Here is a 20,444-nt window from a genome sequence, read left to right on the forward strand (position 1 = left end):
TAGCTGGCTTCCTCCAAACAAGCAAATGAAAGAGCAAAAATGAGAGGCAGCCCCAGAGAGAAGCCACAGTCCTTTTGTTACCTAATATCAGAAGTGGCATTCTTCACTTCTACCAGATTCTATTTGCTGGTGTCACTAAATCTAGTCCACACTTGTGGTAGGGATTACAAAAGGATGTGAATGCCAGCAATTGGGGGCAATCTTAAAGGCTACCTACTGAATTAGTTTCATATGTAAATTGCAACTATTATCATCCAGATGACCACTTTGTTGTTAAATCTGCTTGCCACTTACCAGTCCTATTTCTGAATCATTGTACTGCAGTTGACCTTGTGGACTGCTCAGTCTATAATTTTCTTCTCTAATTTTGTCGACACTTTGATCTGCAAGTTTTTCTCTCACTTTTTTTGGTCACTGTTTCTATTCTCTTTCATAGGGCAGTCTTACTCTAGAGTCAAACTTTCAAGTTTTCACCTTACAGTAGTTTCCCCTTTTCCATGTATTCCAAGACACCCCACTACCCCAAATAGATGCCTGAAACCACTGATGGTACTAAACCCTACTTATACAATGTTTTTTCCTATACAGACATACCTATGAAAAAGTTTAATTTATAAATAGGCACAGTAAGAGTCTCTCCCTCTCTCTCTGATAACCATCTGATAACCCAGTGGCTACTAAGTGACTAACAGGCAGGCGACGTATATGGTGGGGATACACCGGGCAAAGGGATGATTCACATCACAGCATGATTCACATCACAGTGGGATGGATTACATGAGATTTCATCATGCTACTCAGAATGGTGCATCACTTAAAACTTATGAACTTTTTATTTCTGGAATTTTCCATCTAATGTTTTTAGACCATGGTTGAGCACAGGTAACCGAAACCATGAAAAGTGAAACCATGGATAAGGACATCATGAGATGTCATATATCCATGTATTTATGTATCAATCAAATAGACATTAACTGAGCATCTACCATGTATTACGTGTTCTGACATTAACCACTCTACTTGGCATAACCATTCAAAAATTAAACTTCTTTGAATCACTGGTCTGTTCACATCACTGGTTGTGAAGGCAGACATACTGGAGATTTCTTTTGATTTCACTTTCCTTGTATTAAATTTGAATCACCTGCATGAGGAGGTGGGATACAAACAGACTATTCTGCTTTCTTGTTTTTCATGTTGCTTTTGGAACATGTGATGTAGTTTAAAAGAGCTGGTAATATCTGTCCTACATTTGCTCATCTGAAAGTAATTTCAGTTGAGTAATTTAATGATTGAAACATTTCAGAGCTTTTTCCAGGGCATCACAACTCTTACATGATTTATAAATTCTGCGTCACTCTCTTGCTGACTGTTCCCAGCTGTGGGGGAGCCGTTACCAAGTCTCTGTAGCTCCAAAGATCTGGCCTCACAAAGGCCTTTTCATACCTTTAATTTCTCTAAAATGTTTTTCAGTTGATCTTATAATCAGTCCCTGATTGCGGTAAAATACCAGAGACAAGAGCAGTCCAAGGAGGATACATATTATTACAAACATTTACTTAATCATTTGGTGGAAGAGTTTTGGAACCTGGAGTCTGGGAACATCTAAAATTCTTTCTGAAGACCTGGCAGGATTCTGCTGAGTAAGATTAATAGAAAGAAAACTGCATGAATAAAGGCTGTAGTGGTTGTTACCACTACTTCCTGCTCTCTTGTTAAGAATTTTAAAAGTAATTAATAGTAATTGTGAATTAAGTGCATAATGTGTTAATCCAGTAAAGTTTATCTTTAGCTAAGTTTAAAGTGTCCTAAATCAGGGAGCAAATATTTAGTGTCCTAAATCAGAATGCACCAAGATGACTTTATAGTTAAGGCTCTCATTAGTAGAACAGACTACAATAAATGCTTTTTTCCTTAATTTTCTCTCCTTCCCTCACTCTCAGAATTTTTCTATACTTCCTTTATATTTTAAGCATGATTTTATAAAAGAGCTATGCACATTACTAGTGTCGAGCTGTGTTAAAGAACAAGGCATAATGTCAAGAAGAAAACTATTCAGGGCAGAATTCCAGAAAACACAGACCCAAATGACTTCATTCCTAGCTCCATTGCATGGTGTTGTCCTTGGCCAAAATGTGGCAATTAATGTTCCCTTCAAATTCTGAGATAGCTAGAAGCTTCTTAAAGGGTTGAGATTTGTGGCAAAGAATTTTGCTTAGATTAAAAAAAAAAAAATTGTTGTTCCGTTATAGCAGAAAGTTATTTTTAGTTCACTCTTGTTAAATCATGTCTAATCTTGGGTAAGGAATGGCTTCCCAAATTAAGTCACAGATCAGTTAAGGCTAAAATGAGATATCTGCTCTTTAATAGTCATTGACAAGGAGGATACTGATTTTGGTTTATATGGTTAGTAGGCAATAATGTTCGGCTCAATTGAATTGGGGCAAATTGCTCTGCTAAAAAGAGCAAATCACTGAACCTCTAGAAGGTCTTGGAACCCTTCAATTTAATTTAACATTTACCAAGAAGCTATTTTATTGAAGATTCTTTGTTGGCAGCAGCGTTATAATGATAATAAGACTTGGTCTTTTGCCCTCAAGGAGCCGAGAGTGTGTGCTTCATGGGGGTTAAATGGGAAGAACAGAACACATGGAAAAATAATGAAAACTAACTTGATACTCTGTGGAGAGACAAGTATAACAAACTTCCTTCCAGACAAGTAAGATAAATAAATGCTGTTGAACAACAGGCAGAACATGTATAAAATGGTAATATCTTGACCTTCAAAATATATAGTATGGAAGTCCATGAAATTCAAAATTGTGCAAGTACATGCAAAAGTAAGTGGATCAAACAATGTGCTCTCTTATATCTGTGTGTGAGGGTGGGGACAGGAACAGCTGACCGAAGAGACTATAACTGGTGAGATCTATCTCTACTTCTAAAATCCTTGAAGGGGTTCTAAACTATGGCCATCTGAGGTGCTTTCTGAAGAGTGGGAGTTGCTTTGTGATGCACAGTAAAAGTGAGGTCAGCATCCATAAGGGTTTCCCCCGAGTTCAGTCTCAATATTGTGTTTGGCTGCCCAAAGAAGCCCACCAAAGTACTCTGGGGAGAGGAGTTTGACCACTGGCCGTCATGGCCGTAGCCCATGCTCCAATGAGTAGGAGAGCTCAGGAGGTAAGGAAAGCTTGGGTGATTTCAGATACTGAAAACGGAGGTGCTTCAAACCTGCAAGGAAGGAAAAAGCATATTTTGTCTTCCCACTGACTGGATTTTCTCTCTCAGCTGCTTTACCTCTTTGACCATCACTAATTCCCTGAATTCTGCCCATCCTGTTCAGCACTTACGTCTCCTGGTCAGTTTCACACACATCAAGCCCTTCGTTCTTTGAGTAGTTCAGCAGTTATTTCCCGTGTCAGAGATGTACATCTTGGCTTCATAATTAGGTTCTAAGCCAAGCCACTTGTCCTTCTGACCATGGAGTGTCTACTATATTCTGGGCACCAGGCACAATGCTAGCACACAACAGTGAACAAGGCTCTGCCCCTAGAAATGCAAACTAACAAATGACATAATTACACACTATGAAACATGCTAGAAAGGAAATTAACAGATGCTATCATGGAAAATAACAGGCAGGCCGTCTTGGAGGAGGCAGCCTTTTCCACTGAGAGAAAAGCAAGAGAAAGGCCACATAAAAGGGGCCGAGGTGGGAGGACCTGCCAGGTGGAGGCATTTGTAAAGGAGCAGATGTGGAGAAGTTCAGCCTTCTCAAGGACATGGTCAGAGGACTAGAGCATGGTGAGCAAGGAAGAGGAGGTAGGTCACAACGTCAGAGAAAACAGGCACCTGATCAGGCAGGATCAGGAATAACAAAGGGACCCAATGTTATTCTTCATTGAGTCAAGATTTGGTGGTCAGCCCAGGACTTCCTTCAATAGGCCCCTTGATGCCCAGCACACAGCTTAGCTCAGAGTGAACTTTTAGCAAATATCAACAGTTGAAATGACTGCAAGGTCCCAGTTTTGCACCAACACTTCCAGAACATCTCACCCGGAGTCATCCAAGTTCAGAGTTGTGACTCCCAAAGGTTTCACCTCAATTTTTGTGCTTGACGATGTCCAGCCCTCGTTCATGCTTCTCCCAGGAAATGGAGAGCTTGGTGGATGAGAAGGACTTTGGTGTGCATGCCTCATCACTAATTCACTTCTTTTTATCAGCTTTATTTAGGTGTGATTGAGAAATAAAATGGTAAGATATTTAAAGTGTACAAAATGATTTGATATACATATACATTGTGAAAGGATTCCCCCATCGAGTAATTAACACATCCATCATCTCACATATTTCTCTTTTTTTGTTGAGAACTTATATTGTTCTTCTCTCTTAGAAAATTTTAATTATACAATACAGTGTTATAGAACTGATTCGCTTCTGAGACGTGGCCCAGCAGTGTGGATAATCTGCAAGTCGGGAGCCAGGTTGCGGGGATTCTTCTCCTGGCTCATTATCCACTGGCTGTGCACTGCAGGGTAAATCAGCTTGCCTCCTGAGTTCAGGTTCCTTTCCTCCAATGAGCCTAAAAAGAGTGATTTCTCATAGGGTTTCTGTGAGTAGTAAATGGGATGATGTTCGACAAGCCCATAACACAATGCCTGGCACGTGGTGAGCATTTAATAAATGATTCGTGATTGGTACGTTATTGTTAGCATTACCAACCATGGCCCTTAAAATACTTAAAAGTTCCCAATTCAATCCTTCCCTTCTCTATTTGGAGAAACCCAAAGATGCATCTGGGTGCCACCCGCTCTGTGAGAGGTTGGCAGACACCTCAGGCAGCAGAGCTGACTCAGCAGCAGGGCATGTGTTCCACTTATTGACACTTGATATGTACCACATTGCATGACAACTGTCCAGGTCTGCCTCCCTTACGCAATTGTGGGGTCCATGAGAACATCTGAACATCTGAAACTCAGGATGCATTTTACTAATGTGGCATGGTGAAGCTAATTGGCAGTGATTTTTTAAATTCTTAGTGCCACATGAAACATCTATGCATCTTATAAGAGATGGCACCTTAGGTTAGGTAAATACTGTAGCTTTGGGCATGGACTTTACAATAACACTGCTGGGTCATGTATTCTGTATGTGACCTTGAGCAAGTCACACATTCACCCGTTCTCTATCACAGTTTCTGAGCCATACAATAGACATAATAATAATTGTATTTTCCTTATACAGTTGTTGCAAGGATTCAATGACAATGTATTGTCAGGCATTTAGAATAGTGCTTGACACATTGTAAACCTTGTAGAATCATTAGCTACTGTTATCTGTGTTCCCAGCAACCAATTCAATATCTGGCCATGGTGGGGCTCAATAAATATCTGACAAGCATATCAAAGAGCAGAAGAGAAAACTAGGACAGCCATGGGGCACAGGCTCAGATCTGGCTTCACGACATCCCTGCTGCTGACCTCCTGGGCCACACCCCCAGCTGGCGGCCCAGCACTGTAAACTCAGGTGGTTTCTGCCCACATGGGCTCCTCTAACAGAGAATTTTTGCTTTAGGACCCAGCATCTGCTCAACTCAGACGTTCTCAGAGCTAAGCAATGGCCTGAGACTTTTCCTATCAACCCTCCTTCCTTCTCTCCTTTAGCTGCTACCAAACTTCCACCTCGGTCCAGGGCTCACATGGATCCCTCACAGGCCTTTCCTTCCATAAATCTTTTCCTTGTCTAATTCTGTCTTGGTCTCTGCTGCTTGGGAGGATCCTAGAAAACACACCAGAGCGTACATGGACCCAGGCAACATGCCAAAGGAGAAGCAGCTGAGCGGAGAGGATGTGAACAGTAGGAAGAATTTCAACCCCATGGAAGCCTTATCCCAGTGCCCACATTTGGCACAAACTGCATCAGAATGTCAGGGAGCCAAGCACCAGGCTACACTTGCTTACTCAGGGAAAGCCCTCCCCTGTAACAGGCCACAGGAAGGCTGTCTGAGAGCCCACTGAAAAAAGGGGACCTCAAGCAGGGCCTCTCCCCTCCTGCCCCACAGTGGACCCAGCCACTTGGAGAAACTTTCCCTGGTTCTTTGTGCCCACTACCAACCAAGGGCACGCCTAACTTTGGTTGTGCCTGAGCACAGCCACAGAAAATTCTTCCTTTGGGATCTTTTCTCGGCCAGGAGCCAAAGGGGCCCAGTTTTATCTTCTGTTACCAAAAATATGCTGTTTCCTCCCAATCCTTTGCTAAATTCAAGACAGCAATGACAAATGCTGGGTAAACACAGCACTATTTTTATTCCCACCTCCCCTATGCACAGCCTCCCCTCCTTCCAAACATAGCCTTTCAAATCTTGGACTTACACATCAGCCCCATGGTTGCAAAGGAAAACATGAAAATGCTCCCTCGCAGTCACGTGAGCATGGGCGTCTACAGCCCGCCCCTTCTTTATGTGCCCTTCCTGCCTCACTGCTCACTCAGCTGCCTCCCAGGACGAGGGTCACATGAGAACAGCGCAGGCTTTAGCTCCTGCCCAAAGAAACCAATGACTGTTAGAAACAAATGACTCATGGAGGCCTCAAGTATGACTTGTGCTTGAGCATCGACATTACTAGACCTGGACTCCAGGCCAGCCCCTTAGCTTTATTTATTTATTTATTTTATTTAATTAATTAATTTTTGTTACAGATGTTTCTCCTTTTTCCCCCACTGATTCCCCACTCCCCACCCTGTCCCCAGCTGTGTTGTCCATGTCCATTGTTCATGCATACATGCATATAAGTTCTGTGGTTTATCTCTCCCCTCCACCCCCTCTTCTGGGGATTGTTAGTCTGTACCCTACTTCCACATCTCTGGGACTACCCCATTCCTCACACTGTTATGTTCATTATATTCCAAATAAGTGAGATCATACGATGCTTGTCTTTCTCTGTTTGGCTTGTTTCACTTAGGATGACACTTTCCAGATCCCTCCATGTTGTATCAAAGGATAAAGGATCTTTCTTTCTTACAGCTGCATAGTACTCCATTGTGTATATGTACCACTGCTTTTTTATCCATATGTCTACTGATGGACATTTGGGCTGTTTCCAGATCTTAGCAATTGTAAATAGTGCTGCTACAAACATGGGGGTACATATATTCTTTCTGATTGGTGTTTCAGGCTTCTTAGGGTATATTCCTAGAAGTGGGATCACTGGGTCAAATGGAAGTTCAATTTTTAATTTTTTGAGGTAACACCATATTGTTTTCCATAGTCAGCCCCTTAGCTTTAGAATTAATTATCCACCATCTCAGGAGGCCATCCTCCTTGTCCTAAGAGCCCAGGTGGCTTACAAATGACTAACGCACAGCACATACTAAGGAGATCGTTTTGAAATGTCAAATGGAGCCTGTATCATGCTAGTACGTAAGAAAGAAAAAAAACAATAACATGGGAAGTAATGGTTTTTATTACAAAAAATATTCTTTGTGTTTCACATTATCAATAATATTCCTTTTAATAGCTAAGTCTCCAAGCACCAGCACAAGTCAGATACTGTGCTTTACACAAACATGTATTTTTAGGGTAATTTTGAGTGATGCATCCATGGTGAAAAGTTGCTGCTCCCTGCTCAGCTCTGGCTTACAAAGGGGGCCGCTCTCCTGCAGGAGAAACCAGCTCCTTTCTTCTCAGCTTCGTGTTTGGAGTTCGCAGATCCTGACGTGGTGGCAGCGAGAACTGGGCCCCCCCGCCAGGCCGCTCTCAGTGGAAGGATCCCTGTGGGCATGAAGTGGCTCCTGACAGTGGGCCCTGTACGTTCCCTGAGCTCTGGGCCATGGCCCATGATTGTGTCTGTGCAGAACCAGTTAGGGTGAAAGGTGCCCAGAAAGTTTAGAGGATTGGGGAGCCAATGTTGTTCTGAAAAATAACGCTAAGTCAGATCCTAAAATGAATCCTATTCCACAGCAGCCTGGTACTAACTTTGTCCCCTGGGACTGTCTGGAACAAGAGTTCTTAGCTGTGTTGCACATTAGAATCACTTAAGGAGATTTCTTAAAATTCTAAAGCAAGAGACCTTGACCAAGAGATGCCAATTCAGTGGTGGATAGGGTCCTAGAGTGAGTTTGGCGTTCTTTGAACTCCTCCAGGTGATTCTAACACGCATCCGCTGAGAGCAGCTGGCCAGTCGCCACCTGGTCACACTTCCTGGGACTCGGTCAGAATGAGATAGACTTTTGTGAGGAGAAACGTGGGAGCGATGCCAGTGTGTATGGTGTTTGGGGAACACATGTGCATTGTGTATACATTGTGCAGTTATCTTCCCATATGTGTAAAATATACGTTTAACTGTATACAGTGTGTGACACACGTGAATGCAGACAAAATAAAAAATAGCATTTGCCTCGAAATAGTCTCCTCTTGAGATAACGTCTGGGTTTGATTGCTACTCTTTCCAATTGCTACTTGGTTGCTATTTCAAAACCTATCTAAAAACATTGATTTTATGAATAAATAACACATGAGTGTATGTACATCAGGTGCTTAGAATAGTCAAATTCATAAAGACAGTTAGATAGAATAGTGGTTACCAGGGGTTCAGGGAGGAAGGGAATAGGGAGTTTATTGCTTAATGGGTTGAGTTTCGTTTGAGAAGGTGAAAAGTTCTCGAAATGGATAGTGGTGATGGTTACACAACAATGTCAGTGTAGTTACTGCCACTGAACTGTGCATTTAAAAATAATTTAAAGGATTTTTTGCCCTGGCCGGTTTGGCTCAGCGGTTAGAGCGTCGGCCTGCGGTCCTGAGAGGCCCGGGTTCGGTTCCCGCTAAGGGCGCGTACCTTGGTTACAGTTTGTCCCCGGCCCTGGTCGGTTGTGTGGGTGGCAGCCACTCGATGTGTTCCTTTCGCATCAATGTTTCTCTCTCTCTCTCTCTGTTTCTCTCTCTTCCTCCCACTCTACCTGAACAAAAAATGGAAGGGTGTCCTCGGGTGAGGATAAAAAAAAAATAATAATAATAATTTAAATGATTTTTCAAAGTTGAATTGTAAGATATTTTATCTTTTGGGGTTCTACATTTAACAAGCTTCCATGATGCAGATAGCATTGCACAAAACCCTGGAAACAAACTGTCTCCTTCTTGCATTAAATATCTCAGAGGTAGCTCAGCTTCTTGCCTATGGGTTACCTATGCCCCTCCAGGTCCCTGAGACATTCGCCCTTAATCTGCTCCCTAAAACCCCCTGAGACTTTTTACAAAGCTCCTCACAAGAGTTCCCACCAATACCTCACAACCCCACCCCTGAGACCTTCCCAGTCTCACAGCTATTGTTTAGCCATCTGGAAATTCTTGGGGGCTTTGTCACTCACACGCCTCACTTTCTACTACAGACAGCTCTGAGGATGTTTGAGTGAAGAATCAGGGTTTGTATGTAGGGAAATGAAGGCAGTGAAGTGGAAGTATAAGAAATCTTTGTGTATATTGTAAGTGAACACAAAGACTGAGTTACAGTTAGTACCAATTTCATCAAATGGGTGGCACGTCAATGGTAACAGCATAATTGGCCAAAATAAATTAGCTATTTTTTATTCCTTTTTCAAAAAATTATGGGAGAGCCACTATAAGCCAAAACTTGTCATAGTGGCATTGAAAGGATTCTTTTTTTTCCCCAATCCTAACCTTCAACTAACTCTAATCCTAACCCTAAAAATAATATGAACTCAAAACATAAAACCAGTCCTAACCCTATTCTTTAACCTACCCCTAACACTATCCCTTATTTAAATCCAAACCCAACCTCAGAGATATCTCTAACTCTACCATTAACCCTAACTCTGATCATAATCTCAACCCTGACCCTAACATTGACCTAACTCTAATTCTAAACCCAAGCCTAAACATAACTCAAAACCTAACCCTAACCCTAAACCTAATCTTATCCCCAGCCCTTAACCTAATGCTAACCCTAATACTATCCTAATTTAAACCCAAAGCCTAATCTCAAAGCCTAACTCGACTCTAACCCTAAACCTAACCTTAATCCAAACTCTAACCCTAACTATAACTCACACTGAGACAATTCTGAGATGTCCCAGACTAGTTGGGGAGGTCAAATGTGCACTAACTGTAGGACATGAAAAGGAACATAAGCAAATATCTACTCTTTTCTTTGTGCGCAGCAGAAATTCATTGAGCTTTAAGTAAAAACAAAAAACAAGGAAGCAGAGCCAGAGAGATTTGAACAACAAAACAAAAACAACCACAGCCAACATTTATTCTTGATTTTTGTTACTACTTCTTTCATGCTTCTTTATTTTCCTCCACAAATTAAATATACAATAACCAAAACTTTATTGATAACACATAAAGAAAACATGCGCAGCATGTAAGTGTAGTAGGCAGCAAGTCAATTCAGGCAGCGGTTGGTTTCTGCAGTGGGCCTCTGTGTGGTCTGTGGTGGGCTTGTGACATTCCCAAGTGGGAAAGCTTCACATGAAGAGTGGCATAAGCCACACTGAACTAGAGAAGACTAATAACACCAAAGAGTTTCTGTTCAAACCAAGGGACAAGGTTCACCTTTTCATTTTTAATAAAACTTCACTTTGTTTTTTTTTTTCTCTCCAACAAATGTTTTTAAATTAGTGAAATACAAAGGATAGATAAAAGCATAAATGGAATCCAGGAAGTTCTGTGGTGGATAACTGATAAATCTCCTTGATGAAGAAAAAAAATAAACAGACATTTGTGTCATCATCTCACCTTTCCCTAAAGGGAAAAAAAATACATACATTTATTTTTGGGGTAAATTGCTAAGGCTTTTGCCAAGGGGAAAAGTGTCACAAGAAAATGGAAAATATCTCTAATATCTATAGCACACAAAATAACTAACAGTAATAAAATATTAAAGGGCAAGAAGTATATCTGTAAAAAATGGCAGTGCATTTGTTGGATGAAAAGCAAAATCATGGGATCAAATGGTTGTGTTACTGAAATGGCACTTGGTACACGAACTCAAACATTCCTTTCCAAATTCAGTTTCTCAGAGGTCTGACTTCAGATGCCTGAGCACCTTCAGCATTGTCTTTGCCTTTATTCTTCTTTATTCGAATAAATACAACTGTTAAAATTATACCTGAAAGAGAAAATCAGGGTCAAATAGATGGAATTTTAAAATGCACTATCACATTCATTGATAAAGTAGTAACCTGGTAGGAAAAAGTGACTTATATAATTTCATTTATGTTTGTGGTTCAACAAAATTTCATTGTCCTGGTGAATAAAGGACTCCAGGCCTTGGCCTTCTTGGATAAGTAAGTTCATCGCTGATCTTATTGTCAGAAAGTATGCACCAACTCCCAAATCATATCTAAGCTGGTGGCTGTGGCTTGGTGTCTATCAAGGAATATAGAACCTAATACCTGTACTACTCTGAAAACCAAGTGTTTAAGCATCGAACAGAGTTCCTGAGCTTTATATACAGTTAATAAATGTTGATTCCAGTCGTTTGTCCCTTTCCATAGAAGAAATAGTCCAATCAGAACAACCAGAAAGCTGTTTTCAGACATGTTCACCTACCTTTACTGTGTCCACATCAAACATCACATTTTCTTTGGGACCTTCCTCGTGGTTCCAGTTTGAATAGACCATCTAACCTTTCAGATTTCTCCCACCTCTGAACTTCTAAAATATTACATTGTGCATTTTAACACTAAATATGCACTGTAAATCAGAGACCAATATGGAAAAGGAGTTGTTTTAAAAAAATTAACGCGGCAGCCCTGGCTGGTTTGGCTCAGCAGTTGGAGCATCAGTCAGTGGACCAAAGAGTCATGAGTTTGATTCCAGCCAATGGCATATGCCTTGGTTGTGGTTTGGTCCCTGGCCCTGGTTACAGTCATGTGGGAGGCAAACAATTCATGTGTCTCCCTCACATTGATGTTTCTGTCTCTCTCATTGATGTTTCTCTCCCTCTCCTTCCCACTCTATCTAAAGATAAATGAAAAAATATCCTCAGGTGAGGATTAAAAAAAAAATTAATGTGGCAGTAATTTCAGAGGAGGAATGATGGCAGAAAAAAACTGGATGCTCAGAGACCCATTTCAAAACTTAAAGCAAGGAACCTGGCAGGTGGTCCCTGATGGCCCTGGAGCCCCTCCAAAGCAGTGCCCCAATCTGGGGGGCTAGCCCCTAAACACCAATATACCCACAAAAGCAGAGGCTGGGCTTCATAGCCACCACACAAGAGACCAACATGGTACAGTAGCAGTCATGGCTGAACACCACAGCAGATGAGTCAGGGGTCTGTCCCATATACCAGTGTAATCATAGCAATTGTGGTTCGGCCTTGCAGCCAACAAGTCCAGTGGCCAGCCCTGGCCAACAGCATTCCCACAACAGTATGGCACAACCACAACAGGAGGATGTGTGCAGCCCACATATGATACCCCTAGAGCCCCTGGCTCTGGTGACCAGAAGAGATATGCCCCTGGGTCTCATATTACACTTTCTACATAAAGCCACTCTCAAAACTGCAAGACATGGCTGATCTACCTAATATGTAGAACAAACACAGATATTTAGGCAAAATGATGAGACAGAGGAATATGTTACAAACAAAAGTACAAGATAAAACCCCAGAAAAAGAACTAAATGAAATGGAGATATACAATCTATCAGATAGAGTTCAAAGTAATGATCATAATGATGCTCACTGAACTCGGGAGAAGTATAGATGAACACAAAGAGAACTTAACTAAAAAAAAAAAAGGAAATATAAAAGAGAACCAATCATAACTGAAGAATGCAATAACTGAGATGAAAAATACACTAGAGAGAATCAACAGGAGATCAGCTGATGAAAAAAAACAGATAAGTGATATGGAAGACTAAGTAGTGGAAATCACCCAATCAAAACAGCAGAAAGAAAAGGGAATCAAAAATATCAGAAGAGTATAAGAGACCTCTAGGACATAGAATTTACTAACATTTGCATTGTATGGGTCCCAGAAGGAGCAGAAAGAGAAGGAGCACAGAAAACCTATGTGAAGAAATCATGGCTGAAAACTTCCCTAGCCTGGCAATGGAAAGAGATATTCAAGTACAGGAAGTACAGAGAGTCCCAAACATGATAAACCCATAGAGACACACACCAAGATACATCATACTTAAATGTCAAAAGTTAAAAACAAAGAGAAAAATTTTACAAGTAGCAACAGGGAGGGAAATTACATACAAATGAACCCCCCACAAAACAATCAGCTGATTTTTCAGTAGAAACTTTGCAGGTCAGAAGGGAATGACACAATATATTTAAAGTGATGAAAGGAAATACCTACAATCAAGAAATACTCTACTAGGCAATGTTATCTTTTGGAATTGAAGGAGAGAAAATGAGTTTCTCAAACAAGCAAAAGCTAGAGAGTTCATTACCACTAAACTGGTATTGCAAGAAATATTAAAGAAACTTTTTTTGAGCATAAAAGAAAAGGCCAAAACTAGATATAAGAAAATATATGAAAGGAAAAATCTCACTGGCAAAGGCAAACATGTACTAAAAGTAGTGGATGAACCTTATAAAGCAAATATAAAGGTTAAAAAACAAAAGTAGTAAAATCATTTATACCAACAATAATTAGTTAAGAGATACAAACACACACACACAAACACACAGATAAAGATACATAATGTCAAAAACATAAAATGGTGGGGAATAGAAATGTAGTACTTTTAGAATGCATTTGAACTTAAGCAATCATCAACTTAAAATAGATTGTTTGTACACATAAACTGTTATATATGAATCTCATGGTAACCACAAACCAAAAACCTATAATAGATAACAGAAAAAAAATAGAGAAAGAAATCTAAACATAACACTAAAGAAACTCATCAAATCACAAGGGATGAAAGGAAGAGAAAAAGAAAGGAACAGAGAAGAACTACAAATATAACCAGAAAACAACTAACAAAATGACAATAAACACATACCTATCAATAATTACTTTGAACATAAATAGACTAAATGCTTCAATTAAAAGACATAAGGATAAAATATCAAGACCCACACATAATGGTGTCTACAAAAGACTCACTTCAGATCTAAATATAAACACATACTGAAAGGGAAGGGATGAAAAAAGACATATCATGCAAATGGAAATTAAAAGAAAGCTGGGGTAGCAATACTTAGAAAGAATAGACTTTAAAACAAAGACTGTAAGATTAGACAAAGAAGGCTATTCATTACATAATGATACAGTGATTAATCCAACAAGAGGATGTAACACTTGTAAATATCTATGCACCCAAAGTAGGAGCACCCAAATATGTAAATAAATACTAATTGACATAAAAAAAGGACAGTTATACAATTATAGTAGGAAATTTAATACCCCACTTTCATTAATGAATAGATCATCCAGAGAGAAAATCAACAAGGAAAATTTGACCTTAAAGGAACATTAGACCACATGAACTAATATATACAGAATATTCCATCCCAAAACAGCAAGATATACATTCTTTTCAAGTGTACATGAAACATTCCTCAGGATAGAATACATGTGGGTCACAAGTCTCAATAAATTTAGGAAGACTGAAATCATATTAGGCATCTTTTCTGACCACAATGGCATGAACTAAAAATCTACAGGGGGAAAAATAACTGGAAAAAACACAAATACATAAAGACTAACCAACGTGCTCCTAAACTACCAATGAATTAAAAAAGAAATTAAACAGAAAATTAGAAACTATCTTCAGACAAATGAAAGCATAACTTTTTGAAATTTATGGAATGCAGCAAAAGCAGTTAAAAGAGGGAAGTTCATAGCTATAAAGGCCTAGTTAAGAAAAAAAAGAAAGAAAAATCCCAAATAAAAGTAAAAAAAAATATAAATCTAAACTGAAATAAACTAAGAAAGGAAGAACAAACCCAAAGAAAACAGAAGGAAAAAAATCATTAAGACCAGAGCAGAAGTAAATGAAATAGAAATTTAAAGAAAGAAAAAAGAGGTGGTTCTTTGAAAAGAAAATTGATAAAACTTTAGCCAGACTCAAAATAAAAAAGAGCTGTCCCAAGGGATTCCAAAATGGTGGCAGAGTGAATGGAAGCTATACAGACCATCTCCCAGAACCAAACTGGAATTACAACTAAAATAAAGACAAACCATCAGGAAAACCCAACAGAAAAGCAGCTGGAGAGGACCTGTATAATCAGGGACAAAAAAAAGGACACTAAATTGATCCTGGTAGGAACTGCAAAGACATGAGAGGGTGGGCTGGGAGCCCATGGACAGCAGCTGTTTTAGCTGTGAGCAGCTTCCTCGGGGTTAAAATACCAAACCAGCTCCATAGCAGCAAAGGGCTGGGTCAGAGCACTAAATTAGCTACAGTCACTCACCTAGGGCTCTGGCAGAGGGAGGGCAGACTGAATTGGAACTGTATGGAGACTTGGGAGCTTGGAGAGCTGGGAGGGCAATGGAAGTATTGTGCTGAATCACTCCCTCACAGGATAGTAGCCATCATACTCAAAGAGCCCCTTCCCAGAGCCCCAGGGAGAAGCAACAACCCCTCCCTCAGGAATTTAACACCACCCTGCCAAGCCAGAGAAATGCAAATTGAGGCCCATTAACAGCCAGCAAGCATCTGCCCCACCTGCTGGAAATGCTCTTACCCTGAACACTTGAGGGATTTTTTTTTCATTTAGTTCAGTGCTACAACTCAAGGCTCATCAAGTAACTAAGACTAATAGCCTCCAGGCAAAAAGGTAGAGGGTAACTGAACCTTTCCTGAGATTGCAAATTTACCCAGGAAAGTAAAACTTCACAGTGGTGTTTAATGTGAGTCCTCCAACACTCATCCAAACCCAGTAGAGAAAGCCACAACCAGCAGAACACCAACACCCACAGGGAAAATTTGGCAGGCTCCAAACCCCACTGAGACAGCCAAAATGGCAAAACAAAGAAACAAATCCCAAATGAAAGAACAAGAGAACTGTACCAAGGAAGAGATAAATGAAATTAAGCAAGTTATCAGAGGTAGAGTTCAGAGTAATGATAATAAGGAAGCTCAACAGCATGAGTAAAGATATAAAAACATTGAAAACTAAACAATTGGAAATGAAGAATGACACAGCAGAAATAAAGAATACATTGGAAAGATAACCAGCAGAGTAGAGGAAGACAAGGGTCAGATCAGTGAATTAGAATACAGGGAAAAAAACAAACAAACACCCAATCAGAGAACTAAAAAGAAAAAACAATGATAAAACAGGAAGACAGCTTAAGAGAACTATGGGACAATATGAAATATAACAACATCTGCATCATAGGAATTTCAGAAGAAAATGAGCAAGGGTTAGAGAATATATTTGAAGAAATAGTGACAGAAAACTTCCCTAACTTGGTGAAGGAAGAAGGCATTCAAGTTCAAGAAGCACAGAGAGTCTCAAGTAAGAAGAACCCAAACAGGCACACACCAAGACACATAATAATTAATATGCCAAAAATTAAAGACAAACAGAGAACCCTAAAGGCATCAAGAAATAAGCAACAGGTTACCTACAAAGGAACCCCCATAAGTCTATCAACTGACTTCTCAACAAAAACACTACAGGCCAGAAAGGACTGGCATGAAGTAATCAAGATAATAAAAAACAAGGATCTGAATCCAAGACTATTCTATCCAGCAAGGTTATCATTAAAAATAGAAGGTGAAATAAAGAGCTTCCAGACACACTCACACAAAAGGTTAAGGGAATATATTAGCACCAAACCAGCACTGCCAGAAATGTTACAAGGACTGCCTTAATTAGTAGAAGAAATAGGAAGAAAAATATAACCACAATAAATAAAAATGGAAATAAATAAGTACCTATCAATAATAACTTTAAATGTAAATGGATTAAATGCTCCAATCAATAGACACAGAGTAGCCAACTGGATAAGAAAGCATGATTCATATATATGTTGTTTTCAAGAGACCCACCTCACAACAAAAGACTCACATAGGCTGAAAGTGAAGGGATGGAAAAAAATCTTCCAACCAAACAGAAAGGAAAAGAGCTGCGGTAGAAATACTCATATCTGATAAAAATAGATTTCCAATTGAAGGCCATAACTAGAGACAAAGAAGGCCACTGCATACTGTTGAAAGTATCTATCGAAGAGAAAGATATAACTGTGGTAAACATATGCACCCAATATAGGAGCACCAAAATATATTTTAAAACTTCTGGAGGACTTTGAAGGAGAAATCGACAGCAATACAATCAAAGCATCACTAGATAGATCCTCTAGACAAAATATCAACAAGGAAACAGAGACTTTAAATTATGCACTAGATCAAATGGATTTAATAGATATTTACAGAGAATTATACCCCAAAACTGCAGAATTCACATTCTTCTCAAGTGCACAGGGGATATTCTCAAAGATCGTCAACAAAATATTAGCAAATAAAATTCAACAATACATTAAAAGGATCATACACCATGATCAAGTGGGATGTAGTCCAGTGATGCAAAGATGGTTCAATATCTGCAAATCAATAATGTGATAAACAATATCAACAAAAAAGATAAAAAAATGTATAATCCTCACAATAGATATACAAAAAGCATCTGACAAAATTCAATATACATTTTAGATTAAAAACTCTCAACATAGTGGGTATAGAAGAAACATATTTCAACATAATAAAGGCCATATATGACAAACCCACAGTTAACATCATACTCAATGGTGAGAAGCTTAAATCTTTTCCTCCAAGTTCAAAAAGACAAAGAATCCCACTCTCAACAGTTTTATTTAGCATGGTATAAGAAGTCCTAGCCACAGCAATCAGACCAGAAATATAAATAAAGGAACCCCAATTGGGAAGGAGGAAGTAAAACTGTCACTATTTATAGATGACATACTATATTTTCAAAACTCTAAAAATGCCACCAGAATCTGTTAGAACAAATATATGAATTAAGTTGTAGGATATAATATTATATACGAAAACAGTTGTTTTTTATGCACTAATAACGAACTATCAGAATGAGAAATCAAGGAAACAATTTCATTTACAACTGCATTAAAAAGAATAAAATACTAAGTACAAACTTAACCAAGAAGATGAAAGATTTATTCTCTGAAATCTATAGGACATTGATTAAAGAAATAGAAGAGGACACAAATAAATGGAGAGATATTCCATATTCATAGACTGGACGAATAAACATCATTAAAATGTCCATACTTCCCAAAGCAATCTACAGATTCAATGCAATCCTTATCAAAATAACTATGACATTTTTCACAGAATTAGAACAAATAATTCTAAAATGTGTAGGAAATCCATAAGACCCCAAATAGCTAAAGTAATGTTGAGAAACAAAAACAAAGTTGGAGGTATCCAGCTCCCTGATTTTAAACTATACTACAAAGCTATACTAATCGGAAAGGTATGGTAATGTTACAAAAGCAGACACTGGAACAGTATAGAGAGCCCAGAAATAAACCTATGTTTATATGGTCAATTAATATATGACAAAGGAGGCAAGAATATACAATGAGGAAAATACAATCTCTTCAACAAATGGTGCTGAGAAAACTGGATAGCTACATGCAAAAAATAATAATAATAAAGAAAAGAAAATGGACCACTTTTTAATACCACGTATAAAAATCATCTAAAACTGGATTAAAGACTTAAATTTAAGACCAGAAACCATAAAAATCCTAGAAGAAAATATAGGCAGTAAACCTTTTGACACCAGGCTAATAATATTTTTTTATATAGTAACCCCAGCAAGGACAAAAAAAAAAAAAAAAGCAGAAGAAGAGGAAGAAGAAGGAGGAGGAGGAGAAAGAACAAGAAGAAGGAAGAAGAGGAGGAGAAGGAGAAAATGGAACAATATCAAACTGAAAAGCTTTTGCACAGCAAAGAAACCATCAACAAAATGAAAAGGTAACTCATTAAATGGGAGAACATCTTTGCAAATGATATATCTGATAATGCGTTAATATCTAAACTATATAAAGAAATCAATAGCAAAAAAAAAAAAACACCCACAAACATTCCAATTAAAAAATGGGCAGAGGACATGCACAGGTATTTTCCCAAAGACATACAGATGACCAACAGACATATGAATAACTATTCAGCATTGCTAATCATCAGGGAAACACAAATCAAAACCACAGTGAGATATCACCTCACACCTATCAGATAGACAATAAATAACATGTACTGGAGAGGATAGAGAGAGAAGGGAATTCTTATACACTGTTGGTGGGATTGTAAATTGGTGTGGCCACTGTGAAACATAGTATGGAGATTCCTCAAATAACTCAAAATATAATTACCACATGACACAGCATTTCCACTTCTGGGTAGCTATCCAAAGGGAAAAAAAAACACCACTAATTTGAAAAGATATATGCACCACTATGTTTATTGAAGTATTTTTCACAACAGCCAAGATATGGTAGCAACCTAGGTGTCCATTGATAAAGAAATGGACAAAAAAGGTGTGCTATATATATACTATGAAATATTACTCAGCCATAAAAATGAAATCTTGCCATTTGTGACAATGTGGATAGCCCTAGAGAGTACTAAGCCAAGAGAATTAAGTGAGATAGAGAAGGACAAATATGATATTGTTTTATTTATATGTACATTCTAAAAAACAAAACATATGAACAAACAAACAACACAAACAGACTAATAGATAAATAGAGAAAACTGATGGTTGCCAGAGGATAGAGGAATGGATGAATTGGCAAGAAAGGTAAAGAAGAATAAGAGATACAACTCTGGCTGATGTGGCTCAGTGGTCAGAGCATCGGCCCACACACCTGAAGGGTCACTGGTTCAATTCCTGGTCAAGGGCACATACTTGGGTTGTACAAACCTGGACTGCAGGTTCAAACCCCTGCCTGAGTCAGGGAGCATGTGGGAGGCAACTAATGAATGTCTCTGTCACATCGATGTCTCTCTCTCCCTCTTCTTATTTACCCCCTCCCTCCCTCCCTTCCACTCTCTCTAAAAATCAATGGAAAAAATATCCTCAGGTGAGTATTAACAACAACAATAAAGTCTTAGGGATGCAATGTGCAGCATAGGGAATATAGTCACTAGTATCATAATAACTTTGAGGATAACAGATAGTTACTAGATTTATTGCAGTGATCACTTTGTAAGGTGTATAACTGTTGAATAACTATACTGTACACCTTAAACTCACACAGTATTGTATGTCAACTATACTTTCATAAAAGATAATATATGCACATGTCCGGGTTGCGGGCTTGATCCCCAGTAGGGTGTGCAGTAGGCAGCCAATCGATGTATCTCTCACATCGATGTTTCTATCTCTCTCTCTAAAAATCAATTTTAAAACATATTTTTAAAAGAATATTAAAAAAGATAATACATGTTCTTTATTCTATTGTTATTTTTA

At 38.8% G+C, this 20,444-nt stretch overlaps 1 protein-coding gene across 1 annotated transcript in view; it reads right to left on the reverse strand.

Moving 5' to 3' along the window:
- Nucleotides 1-11,022: 11,022 nt before the first annotated feature.
- Nucleotides 11,023-20,444, reverse strand: part of CDH17 (cadherin 17) — a 62,110-nt gene continuing 52,688 nt past the window's right edge. The window contains exon 17 of the mRNA XM_036264345.1: nt 11,023-11,123. Within this exon, the coding sequence (XP_036120238.1) occupies nt 11,023-11,123 (101 nt within the window). The remainder of the gene's footprint in view (nt 11,124-20,444) is intronic.

The sequence above is a fragment of the Molossus molossus genome, unplaced genomic scaffold (genome assembly GCF_014108415.1).
Source record: "Molossus molossus isolate mMolMol1 unplaced genomic scaffold, mMolMol1.p scaffold_m16_p_16, whole genome shotgun sequence".
NCBI classification, from domain to species: Eukaryota; Metazoa; Chordata; class Mammalia; order Chiroptera; family Molossidae; genus Molossus; species Molossus molossus.